Below are 26,149 nucleotides of genomic sequence, written 5' to 3'. Positions count from 1 at the left end.
TATCCACATTATGAAAGAATTGCAAGACCACTGGTGGTCACAGCATCAATGAGATGAAAAATCAGTTAATACATTGTAACATGATGTTTGTTTGTTTGTTTGTTGATTTAGAGAATGTTTTTTGCACAGACCTCAACGCCCGGCTTCCCTGGGGGTCCCATGGGGCCCTAAGAACACATCACATATCTTGTTAACACCATCCACTCCTATCACCCCAGGATCCAATAAAGGAATTGTGTTAAGACACCTTTTGCTCTATTGATTCTCTGTCTCTAATAATCCTGTATTTCAACAATGAAAGCTGAATCAAAACGGTGAGCTTCAAGCTGGCGGAGCAGAGAATGTAATGCAATACGCCAGCACCTCACAGTGATGACCGGCTTTTGTATCTGAGACTGTATTAAATGAACACTGATCTTGATATTCAAAGAGGGTCTCTTTCTATCAGTGCCCTTAACACAGGCAGGGTTCATACAGATCTTCTAAGAGTAAAATTCAAGCACTTTTTCAGCACTTTTATGATAAAAACTCAACTTTTCTAAAACCCTGAAGATTTAAATATATAAAAACTGTCTCATGATTTCATACTTTGCCCTCTCTGTAAAGTGGAAGGGTATTCATATAGTGTGTATTGACAATCTCCAGTAATGTGTTTAGATTTCAAGCACCTTTCGAACCTTGGAAACACTTTCCAGACTGTGTATAAAAACCCTGCACAATAATCTAAAGGTGTCATAGTTTGAACTAAATAATGAATTTGGGAGACACATAGACCAATCAATACAGAGTCACTCTCACCAGCCGTCCGACGACACCTTCTCCTGGTTCACCTTTTTCACCGTGGTCTCCTGGCAACCCCGGGACGCCTCTCTCACCCTGACGAAAAAACAATAACAAGGCAGTAGGCAGTGGCATTTTAATGGTAGTTAAGTCACAGAGAGCTGCTGCACTGTATGATTATTACGTATTGACTTACGTATTGACCGGGTTTCATTATCCCTCAATGCTTTGCCTTTGGTAGCTTTCAGTGTTAGAAACACCGCTTTGTGGCAGGCACATGTTCAAAATCTATTCTTTTTGAACTTGTGCAACACACATATACAACTTTCATGATTGGTGCATCTTCTGTGCAGTATTTTCCAAATGATAAATTAATATTCATACACTGTGTGGGTATGTTTTGGCTATCTGTTAAGGCATCGACTAGGGGTTACGTAATGGATAAAAGGTTGAACTAGACAGCTAACAGTCATGGACAAATGGATAAAACACACAGCTTAAACTACCCCATATGCTAGTACAAAAAGCTAACTTGACCAAACCCACCTAAACACAGACTCTCAAAATTTTATGAAAATGTTTTTAAGGCTAACATCAGTGAGTTAGATTAAACATATATGACACAATATCACTGATCTATGTACAAATGTTAACAAAGAGGGCTGTATACAATATATGGTTGGCACCACAAAGCTTCCTACCTTGGGCCCGCGAGAGCCTCTAGTTGGAGACAACCCATCGCCCTGCATAGCATCCGGAAGAAAAAAAGATCAGACATCATATTCATCATCAATCCACTTTCAGACTCCAGGTGCAACCCCAAAAAAGTATGCTCTAGTGCTGGAATTTTAACAAGAAACAATGAAACAGTACACTTGCTACATGCTTACAGTATGGCCACAGCATCACATTATGAGCTCATTCTTCAATACTTGAATACAACAAAATCAAATCTGATCGTTTCTATGAAGAGAGACTGACTGATAATGCTGTAGCAAAGAGAAAAAAACCTTGATTGGACTTGAGGGCTACTGTACGTGTTATTTACTGTACAGATGAGATGAGACATTGATTTCTGTGGTCAGCATGTATTAGTGTTACAAGTCCTACATGGCACAATGTAAATTAGATGGATTCGAACACAGCAACTATGCAGTTCTAGGAAGAAATGTACTAATTTAGCCAAACGTAAAACAGAGAAAGGTTTTGAAAGTACAGAACATTTTGAGACGGATGATATAACTTTATGATTTACATTTCTTTTGAGGAAAAAAAAGGAATCTACATTACACATAATCCATTGGAGCAAACACGTCACAGTAGAGGGAGATACTACTCTACTCTACGCAAACAATAACAGAACCACAGAGTAAATTACTCATAATTTATTCAAAGGCAAAATCAATAGAGTGCGGTAACTACAGTACTTGTGCAAGTCAAATAATCAAGGCCATCTGCATTGGGTCCTGTTTATTGCTTTCTCCCCTAACACAACAAAGACCATTAAACTGTGAGAAACCATTTTCCTCCGAAGCCTCCAGATAGAAATGAAGATCTGAACACAATAGCCCTAGCTTGATGTGCTGTTCAGTGTTCCCACTCACAAAAAAACACGATTGTTTAAAGCTGAAGATCCCTTTCCTGTGATTGAAGAGTTCAAACGCTGTCAACAAGGACATGCGGCCTTAGCTGCACATGTGCTGCCTTTTTGGTGAAGCTGTAATGAATATTTCTGTATGCAAAGCCAAGTCCATGAAGAAGAGTTCTTCAATAGATATACAATGGGAGGATAGGTGATTACCCAGGCTGGGGGAATCTAATGGCGGATTACTGAAAGGCATATTGTCATCTCCATAATGTCATGGCAGCAATGCAGCTTGAGGAGCTACTTTCCCTCAACGTATCTGCTGCTGTTCCAGCTGTTTGCCAATCTGCTTTGTTACCTTGTGTTGTTTTTCTGTTCTACACTCAAGTTTTTACTTTTGCCTTCTGTGTCTGGAGGGCTGAAGCAAATAAGGGCAGATCTAAATGACGGTCTAAACTGGAACCTTACCATATATCCACCTCCAGGTACTCCAGGTTCACCCTTTGGACCTGGGGGCCCCATCAGTCCACCAGTGTCCCCCTACAGACAGAAAGACACAGTATTCAGAGTCTCCTTCATATAAACAAACATGTCCGACTGGCTCTGTCATCTCAATAATGCACAAAGAAGAGTCAGGAGGTTACAGCAGGGGCAGGCATCCTTTCAGACATCATTTCATGGGTATAAACGTTAACATAGTTTTTTCTAGAGGGGACAGCCCTTTGGTCCAGCATTGACCCTACACAAGCATCAAGTTTGGAGGCTGGAAATTGCTGTCCACAAGGCAGAAACAGTAGTGACAGCCTAGAGCTGTTGTCTTTCATCAACTCTAAACTACATTGTTCTATCAATAGCAATGTTAAAGGTGCACTATGTAACTTTGGGTGCATCAGAGAAGCAGTGTTTGGAATTACGCCGTTTAAAAGAACGGCGTTAGGTAACGTCGTTATTTTTTCAGTAACGGGGTAATCTAGCTAATAACTGTTTCCGTCGTTACAACGCCGGTTATCGTTACAGAACGTTAAATGCGGTGCGAAACTATGAATTGAATGAATGAAATGAATGAAATGCATAATCCAAACGCACACTTGGCTCCAGACACAAACTGCTAGTCAGGAGACCGGGTGGGTTAACAACGAGATAAGCGATTATGATTGGCTAAGGCAGAGTCCTGTTTCATGGTAGCCAATCGGAGCCAGTGTTTTTACACACAAGCCAGGCCACGCGCACCACACACACCAAACAGATTCGAAGACGCAGCAGAGATGACGAGTCCGGAGCAATCAGATGAAAAATTGAAATGTTGTTAAACTGTTTACTTTTGATGAAGAAAATACTTGAAATACAGTAGCCTATGTCTTCCAGACTATTTGTCTCAGGTTGTGAGAGTTTGATTGATTTGATTTGCTACAGTTACTGCAAACGCACTTTATATTGTTTAACTGTTTACTTTCGAAGAAAATACTTGAAGTACAGAATGTCTACCATACCAGTTGTCTGAGACTGTGAGTTTGAATTATTTAATGAAGACTACAGAGTTAAACACACTTTTTGTCATTTAAATGTTTACTTTAGTTGAGAACAAAATACTTGAAGTGCAGGATACACCTCTTGCTGTCTGTTGATGTGCAATAAATATCGAAGGTTACCTGTCTGTTCTACTCATTTCAACTAACTTGTGGAAACTGCTCAGAAAAATCCAAATTCTTTGACATATAGCAACTTATTTTTTACAGTAATGCAAATAGTTACTTTCCCTGGTAACTAGTTACTTTTATTATAAAGTAATTCAGTTACTAACTCAGTTACTTTTTGGAACAAGTAATGAGTAACTATAACTAATTACTTTTTTAAAGTAACATTCCCAACACTGCAGAGAAGTGAACATTTTGTAAGTTATATTCTCATAACGTAATAAACAAACTTTACTCACAGGAAAATTGGATCCCTGGAACACTGTTTGACATAAGACATAAGTAACCTGAAAAGTGTCTGTTTCACTGTTTTTTGTGAACATATTCCGATCTTGTGTTTACTTCCAGGTTACTCAAAATGATTTTGTTTTGACACTCACACTAACAAATCCCCCTTCCCCAAAACTGCATAGTGCACCTTTAATTGGTTGGACCACCCATTTGGTAAAGACTGAACAACCCAAAGATATTGGATGGATTGCCACGTAACATATATATAATATATAAATATATATTATTACTCTTGTCTGGCACAATATTAGCAGCTGTTCCTTCTGTCCACGGGCGAAAATGAGTCTTGCACATAAGCCACCCCCCTCCCCCCCCCCCCACAAATGTGTGATGGATTAAATCTGATTTGTATGGAGCAGATTTATTATAGATACACAGGGGAAGTCTAAAGCTAGGACCCCTGCTCCGGGTCTTTATGCAAAGTTAGGCTAATTATCTCCTGGCTCCAGCTTCATATTCAGCGTACAGAATAAAACCGTGTTTTTTTCCACATTCATTTATTCATAGACTACCAGATGAATGTTCAACCAGAACTGCCTCTTGCATCAGTACTGCAACAGATGACAAAGGAGGACTATAAATGTGAATGGATAGGAGGCTTAAGCACTTTAGCTTTATTTATCTGCCCTGGAGTGTAACAGGGTGACTCCAGTACAGCTTCGTTTATTTTGACAAGTGACAAACCCCATCAAATATGCATTTCAACTGCACATTTGTCTGTTCCTGCTGCAAGTATAAAAAGGCGAGTATTCAAATACATCAAAAGGCATGAACACACAGTTACAGTGTGATTGAGGGTGGCATGCAGGGCGAGATATCTGAAAGGTGTTTTTATGGGTTGTCTAGCTGTGTTCAACCTGTGATAAAACATCATAGCTCCGTATTTTTCTTTTGAGGTGAGAACTTTGAATTGAAAGTTTGCCTACCTTTTCTCCTTTTAGGCCATCTTTCCCAAGCACCCCTGGCTCCCCCGGCGAGCCCTGTAAATAGTGGTGAAAAGAGACACATCCATCACCGGGCCTTCATCTCCTCACACACATTTATCTCCTCCTCCTCACTGCTTCAGCGGGCTGCCGTGTTCCAACATAATTTCCCTTAGCCAGGATTTATGAAATGCGTCTTTTTTCCCTCCCTGCTTTTGAGTAAAGACAGATGCTCATTACCGAAGCAGGTGTGGAGAACAGATTGGGCCTCAGCCTCCGTTGCTGGCATAAAGCGCTTAGATTTGCCTCTTTCCACTAATTAATTCTTAAATTTGATTACTGATCGTCTGTGTAAAAATCCCGGACTTTTTCCTCCTAACTTCCTGTCTCTGTCTCTGCCTGTTGACACTTATCTGTTTATCTCTCTCTTTCCTTTAGGCAGACTGAGTGGGAGAGGATATGGCAAGGTGATAGAAAAGGCAATGAGACAAAGCAAGGCTTGACATGAAGTGCTTAGTGTCTAGTGCCAATATACTTACTGAGTCGCCTGGCAGTCCCGGGAGTCCAGGCAGGCCCTGCTTCCCCTGGCCAAACACAAAGAAAAAAAAACAACACTTTGGGCTATTTTCTCCCTTAGTTTGGTAACAGAAATATCCAGGCTTTCAAATGTCATAGTCTGGCAAGCTATACATTGCAGACAACAATGGTGGAGTTGTGTTAAGCCACGACCCTGCTGCCTCTAACTATGGTTAGTTGCATGACAATTACTGGCTGAAAAACATCATAATGACTAAGCAGCGATAGGTTTGCCTTCACACATTATTTCAGATAAAAGCTTACATGCTGGTTACTTTGTTTATGTATATATGTATGTATGATGACTCATTATTGTCTTTGCATATACATGGATGGACTGAGCTGTCCACATATCACCATGGAAACTAGGCTTATGTCCAACTGAGAAAAATGAGTTCACAGGCATCACTATCATGGCTGCTCTCCTCACATGCCCCTTTTAATGACGGGGATGAAAAACTATATATTTTTTGCATTGTGCTGTAAATTGTTTTTCTATAATATTTTAAAAACTTAATCTAAAACAATAATCTAGTTTCCTGAAGGATAACGGTTTTCATTTTAATGAGTGTAATCAAAAAAATATTAGTTCACATTCATCAAATTATTATTCCCATGGAAACTGCCCCTGCCCCCTCCCATCAAAAAAAAAGAAAGAAAAAACAATTGAAGAATCAGCGAAAGGGTAAGTTTAATGAGATGTTCACATTTTGGTATGCTACTTAATAATGGCCTGAACCAGATGCTATGATCACGTTCTACATCAAGACACAAGAACATCAAATTGTTGTTAATGAGGTCCAACTCTTTTACAAGATCAACATTTCAGGTTTTATTTTTCTTTGTGTCTCTATTAATAGCCTAAGCAGCTCACCGTTGTTTCTATTCAGCAGGTTTTTAGATGACTCTATTTGAACTACTGTTAGACGCACAGTAGACATACTCTAGATACGGTAAAGACTCACCTCTGGTCCTTGATCTCCCTTTAGTCCCGTTGGCCCGATGATTCCCTGTTACGTCACGATCATTGGTGGAAAATGGAAGAGAAAAACAGACCTTTAACCTGAGATTTGTTATCATAGTAACTTTAGAGTAAATAGCCTACTCATGGGAGAAAGCCTATAGTGTGTATTTGATTCTCTTCTCAATCTAAGATACAGTAGAACTCTTGCACATTTGAATGAAGGGAGGGAATGGTCTTATCATCCAACTGGAAGAGAATGACTCTGGTGTGTCGCTGGAAAGTTAAGGCCCTCTGACTTACAGCTCAAAAACACTGAAATGGGAATACTTGCAAACAAAAACTAAATAAAAAAAAAACTTTTCTGAAATATGGATTTCTATCAACAATATGTGTACACCATTTAGCCCTAACCTGATGTTACTTCTGCTGTTGAGTTCTACACAGCAAGCTACTCAAGGTACATTAAGGACTTATTTTATAACAGACAGTATGCTGTTGGCAGGGGATATCGATGTTGAAGTTTTAGTTCTAAGTGCTAAGTCTTCAACACGTTACCTTGAAGCCCTGCGGTCCTTGAGCTCCTCTCTCCCCCTGTAGAGAGTGACAGAGATAGACAACCATAATTTCTCAGACACCCGTAATTTTTCGGACGCACGTAAAGAAAACAGTCAAGTAAGCCAATTCCTCTTGCTGACTGGAGTAAAGTAAATAAACAAAAAATTGTCCTCGAGGACCTTCATGCAGTTAAGTTTCATATTGTATGAATGGTAAAAGCACAGCATATTTCCTTTGCCAAATTTGCTTCTTTGTTCTGAGTATGTGAATATAATCAAAGCAGCAACCTTTTCTAAAAAAAAACAAACAACCGAATTACCTCTGAGATACGATGAATACATTTGTTTTTTTTCTTGCTTCCATACCACTTACACTTGCCATGGCCGTATAGTACTGATTGTTTGGTTCTGATGTCTCCCACGTCTCACCTCTTATATCTCTACATGTAATTTATTTTTCATTTTGCTGCTTTTTGATCGTTTGGTCAATTGCTGTGCATCAGTGGCCTTGCTATCTGCTTGCCTCAAAGGAGGTGCATCTGTTGTTTCCAAGGTCGACACAATTATTGTACTCCCAAGTCATTCTGTGCTCCAACTCTGGTGACGCCCAATCTTTTGTTTCCCCCAATACAATGTCGACGCTTCTTTATCGACGTGGACATGAGAAAAGGAATCATCCTTTCATGCTGTGATGTGAATTGTTGGATGCAATTTTTGAAAACTAATACTTAATACTAGCTTCTTACAGTAAATCGTCTTTACATCGAGATAATACTGAGGGACATAGTTACCTGATCTCCCTTTTCCCCCTTCTGGCTCTTCTCCTTCATCTCATCCTCAAAAACAAGTGAGAAAAAAGACCACTTCAAAATCTGATTGAATTAAAGAGGAACCAATAAAAGAGGATGCCATACATAAAGTTTTCAGATATAATGATGTAAACAGCTGCTTACAGTTCCAGAGAGCTGTCTTAATCCTTGAGCTGTCATCACCTGGAAGTAATAAAGACAATGTTGTCTGAACAGTCTCTCCTGATCTCGCAAGTAGTTTGTCAGAAATAAACCCTCTTCCGGGCTGTTGATTCTTTTTTAAAGGCAATGCAGGAGCAATAACCTCTTGATTCACAAAAATATATATATATATATATATATATATATATATATATATACACACACACACACACACACACACACACACACTGTGTGCACAATTATTAGGCAAGTTGTATTTTTGAGGATTCATTTTATTATTGAACAACTACAGTGCTCTTGGTCAATCCAAAACGTTAATGAACCTAAACCTGAATGTTTACGAAAGTAAAAGTGAGGTTTTGTCTTTCTTACGAGAATATATATATATGTGCACAATTATTAGGCAACTATTAGTATGCAGAATTATTATGCAACTAAATAAAAAAAAGAACATTTTCCCATCTCACTTGTTTATTTTCTTCTGTTAAAGTGAGAATAATAAAACAACTCAATTTACAAATAAAAATTTCCGGCATGTCAAAAAAAAAAAAATCAGTGACCAATATAGCCACCCTTCTTTTCAATAACTGTCACAAGCCTTCCATTCATGGAGTCTGTCAGTTTCTTGATCTGTTGACGATCAACTTTTTGTGCAGCAGCCACCACAGCCTCCCAGACACTGTTCCGAGAGGTGTACTGATTTCCTTCACTGTAAATATCCCATTTAAGCAGGGCCCATAGGTTCTCAATAGGGTTTAAGTCAGGTGAGGAATGGTAAATGGTAAATGGACTTGACTTATATAGCGCTTTTCTAGACGATTTTCTCAGCCCCAAAGCGCTTTACATATCTTAACACATTCACCCATTCATACACACACTCATACACCGATGGCAGTAGCTGCCATGCAAGGCGCTCTCTGAACCATCGGGAGCAATTTGGGGTTCAGTGTCTTGCCCAGGGACACTTCGACATGTGGCGGGTAGGTGGGGAATCGAACCTCCGACCCTGCAATCCAGAGGCAATCTTCCTACCCACTTCGCCAATGCCGCCCTAAGGGGGCCATTTCATTATTTTTTCATCCTTAAGGCCTTTACTGGCTAGCCATGCAATTGAGTACTTCGATGCATGTGATGGAGCATTGTCCTGCATAAAAATCATGGTCTTCTTGAAAGATGCAGACTTTTTCCTGTACCACTGCTTGAAGAAAGTATCTTCTAGAAACTGGCAGTAGGTTTGGGAGTTGATTTTGAGGCCATCTTCAACCCGAAAAGGTACAACTAGCTCATCTTTCATAATACCAGCCCATACCAGTATCCCACCTCCACCTTGCTGACGTCTGAGTCGAAGTGGAGCTCTGTGTCCGTTACTGATCCAGCCACGGGCCCATCCATCTGGTCCATCAAGAGTCACTCTCATCTCATCAGTCCATAAAACCTTTGAAAAATCTGTCTTCAGATATGTCTTGGCCCAGTCTTGACGTTTCAACTTGTGTGTTTTGTTCAGTGGTGGTCGGGTTTCAGCCTTCCTTACCTTGGCCATGTCTCTAAGCACTGAACACCTTGTACTTCTGAGCACTTCGTAGGTTGCAGTTCTGGAATATGGCAGAACTGGAGGATAATGGGTTCCTGGTAGCTTCACGTTTGATTCTTCTCAAATCTTTGTCAGTTAATTTACGTCTTTTTTTCTCAATACGTTTCTTGCGACCTTGTTGGCTATTTGCAACAAAATGTTTGATGGTTCTGTGAGCATTTTCAAGAGTGCTGCATCCCTCTGAAATACTTTTTACAATTTTTGACTTTTCAGAGTCCGTTAAATCTCTTTTTTGGCCCATTTTGCCTGAGAAAGAGAAACTGCCTAATAATGATGCACACCTTGATATAGAGTGTTGATCTCCTTAGGCCACACCTTAACTCATTACACAAATACACATCACCTGGTATGCTTAAATCCGATATTGGGTGACAGGACCACTGGGCAAGGGAAAGGTCAAGAGCAACCGGCTGAGGTGGACAGATTCCTGGAACTACTTCAGGTGAAGTGTTCATATTGAATCCAAAATTAAAGCAGCAATTGGTCAAAATCAAAGTGTTTCTTCAGAGTTATACATCAAATCAAGTTAGCCTTTTAGATGTGGCATTTTAAATGAATCACGGTGGATCAGAGTACAACCTGATGACACCTTATTGAAAATGGTCTGAAAAATACACCCGGGGCACACAGAGGATTAATGGGTTTTTTTCCATACATGTCTAAACAAAGAAACATTACAGCATTACAGAGACATTTTCCTCCCAAAATGCATTTTTAAGAGAGAGGAGGAACTGTGCAATCTCTGATTATACAAACGACTGATTCAGTTGGGCTGCTCATGATCGCATTTCGACACTGCCACTGCAGACATGTATTAATCGCGTGTGGCATGGGCAAGATGCAATCTGGATTTGAGATGCACAATAATAAATTGTTGGTGAAAAACAAAAGATTCAAAAACCAGGCCAATCTTTAAGGCCAGATGTATTAAACACTAAGCAAAGCAATCTGGAGAGCTAATTATCTATCTAGAATCATCAAGACTCATTACAATCTGAATGTCCTTAGGCCCTTTGTGTTAACTATACCTTTCACCCCTGTATGCAGTTTGAGCCAGTTCAGTCTTGGGTGGTTTTAGCAAAATGATCAAATAAGTAGAGACAGTACCATATAATAGCCATACCCTGGTGGGGATTTTTGGGGCCTTTTGGCACAACTTGGAGGGGATGAGCCTTTCTACTGAGCAAGTAATTGCTGTTGTCTTCCCTTATTTTGTTGGTATTAGGGGTTTCTTTAGTTTATTGCTTGTCCACCTGTGAGGCAGAGTCCTTTTTCAGTGTTCCTGTCAGCCCTTTGAGAGTATTGCTGCTGTGATTAAGAGCAATACAGTAGAAAGAATCTTGACATGAAGCCCTCTACCCCTCCTTTAGCTACAATGGTCAAAGTAACCTTCAGCGAGTTACCGAATCCCCTGCTGTCCCACTGGAGCGTCTCCATAATCAGTTAACCTTCAACGTGCAGTCAACCGCATAAGCATTGCTCCTATCAACTGTCACGCTTCAGATGCCTGAACACTATCTCTTAGTTTCATCAGAACCTTTTTTTTTTTACTCAACAAAACTTGGAATAACAGATTTGGTTTAATACGTTATAAAGCTCCATTGTAAGGCAATATTCGTGGCAATAAAAACAGGACTATCCCCAGAGTTGAAAAGACGATTTTTGCCACACTAAGGGCATTAGGGGGGGAAGTGATGGCCGTGAATGCCTGAAAGCCTGCCGCTGCTCCTCCCCGTAACTAATAAACAGAGGCACAAGAAGGTTTATGAAGGGAGGGTAATGATCTGAGCCCTTGCTTCTGCTGTGTAAGGGAAATCAATGCTTAACTGCCAAAATTATCTGCCACCGGAAAGCGGCGAGCATAGACAGAGACTGGTACTAAATATTCAAACAGCCTCATTTATCAAATGACTGATGCTTTCCCCCCACTGCTGTGTGTGCAATAGTTAACATCTCCTATATCCTCTGCGGCCCGTATCTCTCTTCACAACAAAGAAGCAAACTGAGTATTTTAGTTTTGATAGAACATTTCTTATTTTGCTCCCCCCAGTACAAATGGAAATTAGGAAAAAAGAGAAAACTATTAAAAAATAATTGATAAGCAATAACTCAACGTTTTGAACAACCAGTCATACCACCTACAGTTATATCTATTTTTATAAAAAGAAAGTTTACTTTTGTGTTTGATAGACGGAAACCATTGAAACCTGTGAAGTTTCTTCGCTATTTTACATATGAATCACCCTAACAAGGAATGACAATGAAAGCAAGGCCCGTCAGTAGGTAGCAGATCTTTAGAACAAATACCATTAGGGTAGAGTCATCAAGATGTCAACACCTTTCCTTTGTGACAAATGGGCTCCCACACCAAGTTTTCATTTGACACTGTTTATACTTTAATTTATTTTTCTTCTTATAGAAGAATAGTAGACATGGTGGCAGCATGTATTTTGAGTCATAACTGTCACCTCGCAGAACTGATTTGTCAAATTGTTTTATTTTGATTTTTAAAATGTCTCAATTTATGAATTTTAACGTTCCAGATCCACCCACTCTGTGTCTTTCTGCTTTAATCGGCCTTTCCCTGGATGCAGCACCAGTTTGGTCCAACAACCTTATCTACAATTGTCATCATTATAAACAGGTCATGAGCTGCATGACCCCCATTCATTCACACTATTAGGGTTGCTTTTTTATGCAACATCAGTGGATCATGTCAAGTGCAAATGTGTTCATGCCATACATATATCTGAAATCAAAGTTTGCAGCTTTCAATGCAGGTGTAAGCTATGTCATGCAGAATATTGTGCTATGTACCATTCTAAAAAATAACTCACTTGGAGCATGCTGCCAAATATCAGTGAGTTCATGAGGTGAACAAAACAACAAAGCTCTTCCTCTAAGAAATTCAACAAAACTATCTCAACTGTCCTGACAAGGCTGCCCTTGTCTTATGCCCTTAATCAACACGGATCCAATGTTTGTGCAGAAAAACCAGGGACTATTTCTAACTAAGTTACGCAGGTTTGTGAAAGAATAGAAATGAGTTACAAGATGACATGCAACCACGTTGGAGGTGTGACAGCAAAGGTGAACACTGCATTGCCGTTGCTTTTTCCTGGTCCCCACAGAACAACGTTAGTGATGAACAAAATGTGGCAAATATTCTGAGGCTGATCACAGAGAACAAAGCACTGATGATATAATAATTTCCTTTGTTGTGACTCATCCAACATGGTGTGGTGTCCCTGAGGATAACCATTTGATAAAAATCTCATGACTAAGAACTATATTTTGCGAGGTGGGCGTTCAACACTTTATCATACTTACAGGACCAGGAGGACCAGGAAGGCCAACATCTCCCTGAAAATAATAGAGAAAAAAAATTAGCAACAGACCGACAGCGACAAAGAAAGAACAAAAAAAAGGTTGCCACAAATGACCTTGAACAGTTACAACAATATGTTTTCGAGTAACAATCAAGGACAAAATACCATGACCAGAAAATACTGTCTCACTGAGAACAGTGATGCGAGAAGAACCATATGATGAGTGGAAAGAACAAATTAAGGCACTCTTTTCAAAAAGCATCCTGGTATGGTGCAGAAAGATGCTGTACTCATTGTGTGAGTTTATATGTACAGAATATATATCCTGAGTATAAGCCTTGGTTATCGGCGCATTGGACGCTTCAGGGAACAGAGAAGATTGTTAATTGTGATGCATTGAATAAAGGAGCCTCCATTCTTCCATTCATAATGTACAAGCTATAAAACACAGCCTGAAAGCCACATACAATATGTAAAGTACTATGCACAACTAAGAGGCACAAACAATGCGATTTTGCCCGATTTGGCTTGTTCCATCACTTTAGTCCAGACAGACAAAGGGACTTATACTTGAGTTAGGCAGATAGCATTAAGGGTCTTGCCTAAGGGCCCACACTGGAGTTGCCGTGGCCTGACTGGAATACTACCCACTGAACTGTATACCACTATATTATTGGGTTTTTAGTGAAATACCTCAACAACTATTGGATTTATTGTCATGAAATTTGGTACCAACATTTTATGGTGCACAGACCCATGTATGATAATTACTTAAACTATCCCTCGACTTCAAATCTAGAGCCATCATAGGCGGATATAATCTCAATACATTATTTTGCATTTTAAACATTGTACTAGATTAGCATCAGGATGTAAGCATTATCACTGAGAGCACGTCCCTGTTTACGTATCTTTAAGTGACAGATAAACAGTCAAACTGAGGTAAAAAAAGAAAAGACATAAGGGCAAAACTTTAAAAAAAATCCTACCCTTGGTACTGTGTCTACTGCAGGGGAGAAGATAACTAAGTCAAAAGGTTCAGCTATGAATTCTGCTCTATCATACCAATTATATCGCTTAAACTACCTTCCCTCCACCTCCTCTTTTCTCTGCTTGCCTCAGCCCCTTACACACACACTTACACATACCCACACACACACACCCACACAAGCTGAGTCTCAGGTACACAAACAGAAGGAATCATCATGTGTGACAATTGACATTGACGACTTACTTTCTGTCCTTTTAGCGCCGTGTCCCCGTTGGCACCTGGCTGACCCTGTGGGAGGAGGCCTCGGTTAATGACTCTGTAACACCACGGCATTTTAAATGTCACTAGAGGAAAATACGTACAGGGTCTCCTCTTTCTCCTTTCTCTCCTCTTTCCACCGGGACTCCAGTCTCTCCATTCTCTGTCTGTGTGTGAAATGAGCAGATCATCAACAGATGATTGACAGCAGAGGCAGAGCAAAAAAGACAGAAAGCTCAGACAGTTTTCGTATAAGTAATCATAAAAAAAACATAGGGGAGAACGGGGTAATCTGAGACACTTTTTACATTTGCTCCCCTCTAAGCAAGCTAAAATGATTTATCACTCAAATTTACACATTTGCCATTAATTCAGGATGTTTCCAAGAAATGGGCATTAGCAAAAAAAATTCAAGACAAAGGGCAGTGAAAATATGATTGTTTAAAAAAAAGTTGTCATGTGGCTCACTTTACCCCAGCTGTGGGGTAAACTGATCCACTTACTTTTTCCACTCTGAAACTACCATAACAACACATATTGTAACAGTAAGAATCCTGAAAGCTAGCCACACATTCCAGAACTAATGTTGGACTAGTAAAAGAATGATGGGGTTTGGTCAATTAAGCAAAGCAAATTTTCTAAACACTTGAAAGTAACTGAACAAAATCAAACACAACATATTATAATTCAAAAGGTTTTAATAAGATTCAAATGAAAGATAGAACCAGTTAGATTAGAACACAGTCTGGGGGTAAGAACACAGGACCCTTAGAGCCAGCTAGTGTCTGGGGGTCAAAGCATAGGAAAATCAGAACCAGCGAGAACAGCCTGGGACTCAGAACACAGGAGAAGACCCAACTGGATTATAACATCAGCCTGTCATACTCTACAACTAGGCCTACTCTACATTCCAGCCCTGAAGGTTACAGGGAAAGATGAGAAGGTGCTCTTTCCGTGTGGTTGTCCCAGGTCGTCTTCCTGGTGTATTTCGTTGGCATGATGGCTAAAATGTGTATGACATTAAAATAAAACATATGTCATGTAATATTACATTAAAATATGTTTAAGACTAAACTTAACTTGTGCCTCATGGTGGGGGAAAGTGAGACAGTGGGTCACTTTCCCCCACAGCATTTGGCTCACTTTCCCCCACCACCACAATTTGAGAAAAAACTACCTCTCTTAGCATTTCAGGCTAATCTTCAGTTATCAGCATCACATGGTTTCATATGTTGGTAGTTCATCAACACATATGATAGAAGTTTTTCTACGTGAATACATTTGCTTTGGCACAACAGTTGATTAAGTTGACAGCAAGAAAATTTACTTTTACATGCAAAATACCTATTTTGGTGAAAAAAAACATGCTTACCACTGCACCATGAGGTCCTCTCTTTCAGGGCCATGGGGAAATGAGAGGGGCTTGAAAACATATATCTCACATGACCACAAATGTTTTTCGTTGCCTAGATACAGGGGGTGGCTCACATTACTCGATGCCTCAGATTCCCCCGTTCTCCCCTACAGTACTTTGTCATCACAGGGGAAAAAATGGTGTGTAATTATGGTAGGAAAAATGGACACTGTGAGAGGCATGGCTTCATGAGACTATGGTGTAAGTCCAGGAGGATAATGTAAAACTCAAGCCCCTGTTGCATTGCAGCACTTTCCCACAATTCCAAGTAGAAATAATTCCCCAGTCTGTCAATAGATGGCACTTTATGACTGCCAGGGAGAGTTTTTTTAATGGGACTTCTTCCTGTCAGTTAGGTGGAGAATACTTAAGAATAAGTAAACATGACTTTAAAACGAATGCACTTACACACTAGTCAAGACACATGGTAAGTGAATAGTTAAAAGTGATTTGTGACAGAGCTATTTTCTCAAATATATATATAAACATTTACAATAGACTCATCACATCCCATTGCTATTATAAGCTATTATTTTAGCTACATAGCAGATTGAATCACCCAAATGCATCAGGAGAAGGATAAATGTACGGTTTCACATCTCCATGACATGCTTAATAAAGCTCACCTGATTTTTCCAAACAATAACACAGAGAACTCAAAAGCAGAGGGGAAAAAAAATACAGTGGGTGGTTCATCAAATATATTTTTTCTATGGCATGTATGAAGATTTGTAGGGATCGCTTCAAATACTCGATGCTGATACGTTGCGGAGCATCTGTTGCTTGGGCAATCAGAAGACAGAAGGACCTCTGAGAAAAGGTTGCAGCATATTTGCACATGGCATCGCAGCGCGGCTGGACTCTAACAAACAATAATTGCCTTTCAGTTTCCACCCCTCCCTGTTTCCTCCACTCGCTGACAACAGCCGGCCGTAGCAATAATATCATTCATTTAATAAGATATAGTCACTGTTTCCTTGTCCATGTGATGAGTTATTATTAAGTCAGTTTGCCTGCTGCCATGTATGAACAGATGGATTGTCTTAATATTGTAGGCAGAGACGTTGACATCCTCGAAGCAAAATTTACTTTCAGTGCTAATTGGATTCTGTACAGCTTTATCAACCACATGGGATCTTGTGACTTTACCGCCATAATCTCACCAACTATATCACTGTTTGTCAGTCAGAGGGCCTTTATCCTAACAAAAGGCCGCTCACGCTACAGTGTACCCACTGAGTGATGACTGACATTCAATGTAAATCACAAGTGACGGAAAGTTAGTATGAGCCCGGGATGTCATGTAGAAATGGATGTGCGCTGTATTCCGGCATGGACGCGTGGGCAAAGTAGTGCTGTCGTTATCGTTGTGTTAGATCTCCATGGAAGATCATTCAAAGTCAATTTACTGGCAAAGGGGTATGAACGGAGTTAATAAACCTTTCAAATGAGATTAACTGCAGCACAGCCGGTATTTATCCAGACTATCACTGTATTTACACAATGAGAAAGCCCAGCGTGAATGGGACAGGGGAACTGGGTTCGCCTTGCGGAAGCCTGCGGGGTTGATGTTGACTTTGAGGCACCTCGAGTCATCAAACTGCAATTAGGCCTGTCTGCGTCCGTCTCCGTCTCTCCATCAATATCTGCGCTCTTCTGTCGGAGCCCGTTTGAGACTGTCAGTGGGAGATACAGTTATGGAGATGTGATTCATGAGAGCACTGCCTTCCACCGCACAGGCCCTTTTTTCCCCCCCACTTAAAAACGTTCATACTCTGCTGAGTGAGTGAGAAGGCGCTCAGCTCGCACAGATGTTACACGAGCTGCAGTTTAGTGTAACTTGTGTTGTGTTTTGTCCAACCTGAAAAATGCACAAGGTCAGCCACCGGAGAAGTTAGGAGAATATCTGATGCTGCTCAATTATTACTGCTCACTGTGTAAATCCCTTTACATGTGTGTCTATACGTGTTTATTTTCATTTCATTTTTCATTTAACTTTTATTTATCCTCGAGAGACCAATTGAGGGGTGACCCTCATTTTCAATGACGTCGAGTTCAAACAAATTCAAAGGAAAAACAACAATACATTAACAATATTCAACGCAAATACATCAAATACACAATAACAGGTGAAGAGAAAAACAATTGAAACATTTACACAGTGGTGAAATTAAGTGGTAGCAATTAAAATTAAATGGGTGAGAGTACAATATAGCCTAATTAAAACAGTTACAGGTAGAGTTTGGCAGATTTAAAATAGTTTGTTTAAATTGGTTAAAGGATATGAAGTTATTTAGTTTAATTTGTTGCTGTAAGTTGTTCCAGGAGTCAGGGGCACTGAAGCTAAAAGCTGTCTTTCCTAGCTCAGACCGGGCTTGTGGGACATAAAGCATAAGCATGTCAGTGGAGCGGGTCTGATAAAGCCCATCTGAGATTTGCAGCAATTCAGTTAAATAACGAGGAAGCTTCCCGGTCAAGGCTTTGTAAATTAAAATATGCCAATGTGCGTCACGTCTCTCTTTAAGGGAGGACCACCCAACCTTTTCATATAAAAGACAATTTTAGCATGTGATTCTCTGGGACAAGATGTTTAAGAATGAATTCATAATGACAAATACAAAGATGTATCCGTTATGTAAGGGCATGACTGATTTATAGCACGAGGAAGGCAGGCATGCACATTTAATGTAAACATTAGAGCATTGACACAATGTTTCTAAGCACCATATCTTTTACTTACCTCCGCATGAGGCAATGGTCTTATAACGAATGCTTTAAAGAGACAAATGACTAGCTTTGGTCTCCTATAGGCTTTGTCCCCTGCAGGTGTAACTCTACCTTTTAGTATTGGAGATCGAGTATAATGTTGTACAGTAAGTTACAGTGAACCCACAAACTTGGAAATGATAACACGCCCCATTATACAGTAATCATCTGATACCGTCACATGGAATTAGCTTAATGTGTTCTTCACCATGCTCAAACTTTTCAGTAATTTATTTAACTAAACCTATAAATGTGAAGTAGCAATTGGGATACATTTGTGCTGAACCCACAATCTCAGAGCTATTTTCCTTTCTGCCAAGAGAAGGTTTGAGTTTTACGGCTTTAGTTTATGATATGAGACTGATTCAAATTAGATAATAAAGCTGCAACGCAGAAGCCTATTAGAAAGAAGAACTTGTGAAGACTAAATCAAGGTTACCTCTGTTTGACATTTCATTCTTAAACTTGACTTACTACTAGGACATGGTAATACTAAGTAATATTTCATCCAAACGAGACCGCTGTGGCTCCACCTATGGTATACATACTGCCATCCCATTTGTTTTGAGGGATAATAAGTGTGCCCTTATACAGACAACTTTCTTTTTCAAGGTTGTCCAGCTGACACTTCTCTTTCCTCTGGGCAGAGGGAGCAGGAAAAATCCTGCAGGCCGAGCTGACACCCCAGCAAACCATGCACCTATACATCAAATGAACAGCTGCGGTCGAGAGGTTGTCGACTACACAATAGCCTTCACTCTCAGCATGATCACAACTGGGCCACTGGAGGCTTGGTGGGTGGCCGTGGGGGCTGGGGGGTGGGGGGGGGGGGGGCTGTGAAGGAGGCATGTAGCAGGGAGGCCTGGTAGAGGTCCGTGTCTGAGAGTATTTTACACCATGTATCTCTCATGTGCCTCTGGTGAGCTACGGCACCCATGGGCTTCATGAAAATGATTGCAGAACCTTTTTGCAAAAGCACTGTACGTAATGGCCATCTGTCTGTTTGGAGTGTGAGCACTGAGTCATGCTGGGCTGCACTGCAGGGGGTGCAGGGTGGGAACAGCTATTTCACTTGCACAGTAAGGACTGCTACAATTGACTGAAAGGTGCCATTTATGGTAAGAGAGATCCAGGTCCTTGCTATAAAACTGCCAGTCAAGGACAGAAGTCTGGTCACAGAAACACACGTGTCTGGAACGGCTTCTTGGGATGACTAGTTAAGGTGGTACATCTACGTATATACCGACAACACAGTGCAGATGACATGCTACAATGCATCTTGACAATTCCCCCTTGCTGGAAGTGCAGGTAAGGACCGGTTTATCAAACCGAAAGACAGCTCAAATCTACGTTAAATGCCACATGTCAGTACTTTGTTTAGTGATGCATAATGTTTTGAGCGATACCTTGGCACTTGATCCTTCGGCGGTTCCTTGGGGTCCCTGCAATTAAAAGCAGTGAAATAGTTGTGTCACACAGAGAAAGGATAAACAGATATCATGTCAGAAGACAAAATATACAAACAATCATGAACAGTAAATATATTATCTATTTTTTCATCATCAATCTGTCTTCCCTAACCTTGATTTAAAGTTCCCTTGAAAAAAATAATCAAACAGAAAACGCTTGTTGTATTATATTTCCTAACATTTGCACCTCTGATATAGATGTGGCTGGCTCCCGGCAGTCTATAGATTACCTCTAGAGTGTTTCTTTGTTGTGTGCCTTTCATGGACTCTACTGTTGTGGTGCGATGCTAATTTGACTTTGGAAAACAAACCGCTGCTCCCTCAACTGCGAGCAATGTCCTGCTGCCAACGGACAGGAGAGAGAGAGAGTGATGCCCTGGAGTGTGTTTTGAATAGATGATTTTGCCCCTGAGATCCACCTCAGCAAAACAGGTGACTCATAAATGCCAATACTAGGGGATGGAAGCAAAAAGTTGGCACATGCTAAGGGTATCATCAGGACATTGCCATTTAGAAATGTCACACACACGTCCATCCAGTCTGTCTTTTCTACAAGGACTTTGTGTCCAACTGTGTGAGTCATTAAAGAGGCAGGTGATTCTTTGGAGTCATGTAGGAGAGGTTTGGAAGAAATAACATAGGGGAGAACGGGGTAAGTAGGCACACTTTTTACTCTAGTGAGAATTGCTCATCACCTAAACATCTTTCAATAGTCATTCCTACATTAAATTGAAGCTTAAGGTGTTGGCTTGAAATGTGTACCCCTCACTTTTTCTATCGTATTGTAATGAAGAAGAAATTAATCATCAAAGACACCCTTACACATTGTGACAACCAACCCCATCAAGGGGTCGGTTGTCACACACTATGGGGTTGTTTGTCACAATGTTATCTTAATGGGAATAATCTTAAAGAGAAGGCAATAAAGCAGAACTACATTTGAAAGTTTAATTGCATTGTCAAGTTGACAAATAGGAATACATAACTTACTGTAGCCTTGGCAGCTGGTCTAGTTTGGGATGCACTGGGTTGTTTTGATTTTGTTGCCCTTTTTTCTTTTGCATGCTAGCTGCCTTTTCCTGCTCTATTCCTTCCTTCTCTGGGGTGTCAGTGAGGATACAACTTGACAATTTCTTTCGTTATTGGGTTCCTTTTCTGGCTGCAGCCTTTGGATAACATGTGACAACCAACCCCCCAAAAAATGTGACGACCAACCCCAACTTGAACTTCTTGCTAGCATCAAGGCCAACAACCATCTTACAACTAATTAGCTTGCTAACCACAATCTAAACTATAGTTTACCCTTCACACTATTTATGGGTAACAAGTGTTTTGTTATAAACCCATTGTGTAAAAGCCTAGAAGAAAAATACTGAGGAGCTAAATATTTTCAATTTGACATGAAAAACACAAACAGTCCTCTCAACTCAAATTCAGCAGTCTAACTCCAAGGAAGACTATGTAGGTGACCTCTGATCCTAATTATGGATATTAACATACCAACATTTCACAGACAGCGCCTTCTGATTCCGAGATATAACGACTGTGACAACCAACCCGTGTGACAAATTACCCCGTTCTCCCCTACACCACAAACCCTATTTCCTGATCAAGAGCGTAATCAGGGCAATAGGACACATGAAAATAATTGGTCACCCAAAGCAACATAGCTACAGTACAGGATGCCTAAGCACTCTTGTGTGTGCTGACATCAGAGCAGCTAAGAGTCTGACAAGCTGTCTCCTTTAACGCATCATGGTTTGTTGTGCCCTTTAGTGTTTGGGTCACTACACAAACACACAAACAGTGTCTGGGATTGGTTTGGACGCCTGAGGGAAAGACCATTATTCAAAGAGTCAACAGGCCTCACAGGCAGACTTGTCCTACTCGTCAATACACACATTCTTAAGTGTTATCTTTAATATACCCCTTGTGGTTTTGTGTTATTAATATAGCCAGCTAGAAGCAGAGAATATTTTAAAAACAGATCAATACAGCTTACGTACGTAATTAATACAAAAATCTTTACATAGATGTTTCACGATGAAGAATGTGACTGCTTTATTTGGGATCGATTTTTGTATTGCACGTCTGCTGTACTGATTGGCTGTTTGCTTAAATGTGCTTTTATACTCATAATACATTTACTAATGAGTCACATTTTGTTGAACGAGACACTGGTAATCTCAGTGAAAGTCTTGGATGAATAAAGCTAAATTTGATATTGATTCTGAATGGTAGAAAAGCTGGAAAATGAGGCGCTGCTGTATTTTACCGTCTGAGTTAAGCTTTAAGTGTTTGTCATTTCAGTTGCATTTGCAATCGCTTCAGGCATGTATACCAAGTAATTGTTCATCATGGTGAGATGGATACATAAAAGATACAGTATGTCAAGCCATTTATCTGTTTTGCCTTAAATCAATGAAATACAGGTATATTTTCTGTTACAGAGTTACTGTATATGACTTACAGGCAGGCCTCTGGGTCCAGGCTCCCCCGTCTTTCCTCTACGTCCCTAGGGAAGACACAGCAGAGAAAAAGATTAAGAAGAGTGAGTGAAGAAGATGCAACAACAGGTGTAGCTGGGCATACATGCTGCCAGACAGCAACTCCTGTCGCAGTCTCTAATTTGCTTTTAATTAACAACAAGAAAACAGCTTAATCGCCGCACCCCGTGTGGCCCACTGGTCTTTGTTCCCTCCTCTGGTTTACTGCCTCCTCTCCAGCTGCGCAAGCCCCTATGTGCATTAATCAACCCAAGGAGCAGCAAGCAGGCCAAGCCAAGCCAGCGCTGTCCAGCATTACAAAACCAGGTCAGAAAGAAGCGACCATTTTGGAACCATTTTGCTTGTATCAAGGTTGTTGTTATTTTGACACTTTGTGAATCGCAGAAAGGGTCTTAGTCTGCAAGTCTTGAAAAGCTGACATCTTAATGAGGCGTAATGCTATCTGAATCACAAACCAAAGTTGGCATAATTTAAATGAAGAGGGTTTATGCCCTAGTGAGAAAAGAGACTATAGCTCTGTGGGCATCCTTAAGGCTAACTGGCAGAGAATCACTGGCTCTGCATTGTAAATTGTGAATTAGCTGGTTTTCACACTTACACACACACACGCACACACACACACGCACGCACGCACGCACGCACGCACGCACGCACGCACACACACACACACACGGATGTAAAATCAACTCAATTATGGCAAAACTCAGGCCCAATATTAATTCACTGTACAGCGGTGTAATCAACGGCACAAGTACGAGACATGCAGATATCTGTATTACAGCTAAAAGTGATTCCCTCTTTCTAAAAGGGGTTTCATCATCTGACACAAATGCTATACTGAAACACTGGAATGCCCTTCACCTGTATGTGTCAGAAGTACGGGTGTCACACGATAAAAAAACTAAAGAAACTTGTCCTTCCTCCAGTGTTGAAAACTGGTTGAAGAGGGAAGGAACACAGGCGGCTGAAAGGAAAAGTAGAGAAGCACAAAGCAACGCCCCCGACTCTTCCCTCCGAAACTCATATATAGGCAGACTTTGATTAACTGGGTCGAGGCTGACATGTGCGTTTGCCTGCAACAAAGACAAAAGGAAGGAACTTCACTGGCAAGCTATTGCTTTTAATCATCTGTTTGCATGTGCGCTCATGCATATACCACTGTGCCTGCTTCTCTGTTTCTCTGTTTGTAGTCCACAGATTACAGGATAATGGGGAACAGGAGAAGCCCAGGTGTAGTACAGTAAATATTAACCTCAATAATGACACAGTGGAACCGGTGTATGCATGCTGTTTGATGTACTAACAAAGCCTTGGCCAGCGTCTTTTGATCACCTTTGTTAATGTAACTATGGAAGAACATGTGCTATATTTTGAAAATGCCTAAGAGCTTTGTTAAGAGGGCAGATGTGGAATTGTGTTAATGTTTTAAAAAAAGCAACTTTGAACCTTGAAAATCAAATAACTAACATTACATTGCATTGGTATAACCTCTATTCAATGTATCGGAGAAGAGCAGTGAGAGTGGAAGCAAAAGTTTTTTTTCTTTTTTTTTAAAACCTTTATTTATACAGGTAAATCCCATTGAGTCCGAAGACTCTTTTGCAAGGGAGACCTGTTCCCCATTTACACGTTACCATTCACACACACATTCATACAGGGTCTGTTTTTCACAAACAAAGACAGTACAGTTTTGGTACAGGGGGGAATTTGTGATATTTTTGTCTTTCACCGATAACGAATCGTCTACCAACACTGAATCATCTCTACAGACTGTTTGTTCTCTTAGCCCTCGTCTGCTGCCCTTTCTCTTCTGAACTCCATAACAAAAGCAGATTAAATAGACAAGTAATTTAGCTAATGCATATTTCATACGCTATTATTCCAAGCAGGTTATGAATTATGCAGTTTTCAAAATGATTTCTCCACATTTGCCCTTAATACACTTTTAACACCAAAGTGCATACTAATCTAATGAGTCCTTGTATTTGCATATGTATCATCATCAAAACAAATAGTTGATCTCCGTAGTCTTCAACAAAGTCAGAATAAATAAACGAGAATAGGGGGGTTAACACCACGTTATTTATCTTACCCTGAGGCTGACTTTCACAAAGGCTAGTTATCTAAAAGTGAGTACCTCGGAGTTTCAGCTACTGTATATGTGTAGTTGAGGTAGATAAACTTGTTTGGGGGTGTCCACTTACCAGCACTACATACTGCACTACCTTTGTTGATGGATATTAAGTGTTCAAGTGAAACTGCACTGCATTCGCTGTTTAAGCTGTTTAAAGTATTTAGTCCTTCAAAAGTCATGCTGTAAACACATTAGTCACACAAACAAATGTAGTGTCTCTAGGCAACTATGACAAACAGGAAACTGAAACCGAGGATTTTGACTTCAAAATGAAAACAAAGAAAGAAAGAAAAGAAATGAGAGACAATGTAAAAAGAACACGGGAAATGTGTGACAACAAAACAAAAGAAAAATCCCTTGATGAACGAGGACGTTAGCCGCAGCATAAGAGCAGCTTGCAGTTGGACTTGGACCATTTGGCTAATGGTAAGTTTTGCTGTGCCATATTCATGTCACTTTTAAACTTAACATTCTCTGTGAAATATGTCAACATGATTATAATTATAACTTGGATTATAACAGAATGGCAAGCTCATGAGACCAGCCAGCAGTGTCTGTGAGTACTTTCTTTCAGCTAAGCCATCCTTAACTTTCTAATTTCCTTTTATGTTTCTTCATCTCTCATTTGTCTCTGCCTTTTGTGTATAATATCATTATTCTATTGCTCCCATCTCATCCCTGTCTCCTGCTTTTCCTGTCATCTGCTTCCTTCCCCTGTCTCCTGTCACTTGCCCTGCTTCTCCCTCACCCAACTTCCAGGCGCTGTTGGATCACCCTGGCAATCTCTGTTGCTATGCAACGCTCAGTGTCCTATAAATTTGACAACATCCTAGTGCTTGATTATTATTTGAGCGCTGCAGTGTGAAGCCCTCCTTCAGGTCATTGCAGTTGATTAGAGGGGGGAGGGATAGAGGAAGTAAGGGAGGGAAGAAGGGAGAGAAAGATGAAGGGATGTGGAGGAGGGACAGGAGGGGAGAGAGGTATAACGAAAGATGAACTAGCTTCTTGGGGTAAATGAAAGATGGGCTGGCAAGACCAAACACATATTCACAAGTTCTATTTATCTGTTTTACAAACCTGGAAACCATATAACTGATGTGTGAAAAGCAATCCATATTAACTGCCTCAATAATGATGCTGCTGAAGCTAGAGTGAGTACACGTTTGAGGTGGAGGAGGAGGCCTCAGTAGAGACTGACAGCACATTTTGAACTTGTGACTTAATCCACATGGATGCGAGCCTCATCTGGTGTCAACTCTGCAACGAGTTGTGAGAGTGTAAAAGGAAAGCTCAGACACAGGGCCCCGGCTCAGTCCTGCAATAGCAAGCCCTGATCTGAGAGCAAAGTCAAC

At 40.4% G+C, this 26,149-nt stretch overlaps 1 protein-coding gene across 1 annotated transcript in view; it reads right to left on the bottom strand.

Moving 5' to 3' along the window:
• Positions 1 to 26,149, bottom strand: part of LOC307257633 (uncharacterized protein) — a gene marked incomplete at both ends in the record, with an annotated part of 92,550 nt that overhangs the window by 24,153 nt on the left and 42,248 nt on the right. Inside the window, 14 exons of the mRNA XM_080036892.1 lie at positions 132 to 167; positions 799 to 876; positions 1,482 to 1,523; positions 2,834 to 2,905; positions 5,277 to 5,330; positions 5,813 to 5,857; positions 6,815 to 6,859; positions 7,369 to 7,404; positions 8,159 to 8,203; positions 8,321 to 8,359; positions 13,260 to 13,292; positions 14,493 to 14,537; positions 14,612 to 14,674; positions 22,627 to 22,671. Of these exons, the coding sequence (XP_079893018.1) occupies positions 132 to 167; positions 799 to 876; positions 1,482 to 1,523; positions 2,834 to 2,905; positions 5,277 to 5,330; positions 5,813 to 5,857; positions 6,815 to 6,859; positions 7,369 to 7,404; positions 8,159 to 8,203; positions 8,321 to 8,359; positions 13,260 to 13,292; positions 14,493 to 14,537; positions 14,612 to 14,674; positions 22,627 to 22,671 (678 nt within the window). The remainder of the gene's footprint in view (positions 1 to 131; positions 168 to 798; positions 877 to 1,481; positions 1,524 to 2,833; positions 2,906 to 5,276; positions 5,331 to 5,812; positions 5,858 to 6,814; positions 6,860 to 7,368; positions 7,405 to 8,158; positions 8,204 to 8,320; positions 8,360 to 13,259; positions 13,293 to 14,492; positions 14,538 to 14,611; positions 14,675 to 22,626; positions 22,672 to 26,149) is intronic.

This window comes from Ammodytes marinus, assembly GCF_949987685.1.
Source record: "Ammodytes marinus genome assembly, chromosome: 11".
Taxonomy (NCBI): domain Eukaryota; kingdom Metazoa; phylum Chordata; class Actinopteri; order Uranoscopiformes; family Ammodytidae; genus Ammodytes; species Ammodytes marinus.
The sequence above is the reverse complement of the archived record's forward strand: the minus strand, read 5'-3'. Positions and strand labels throughout refer to the sequence as shown.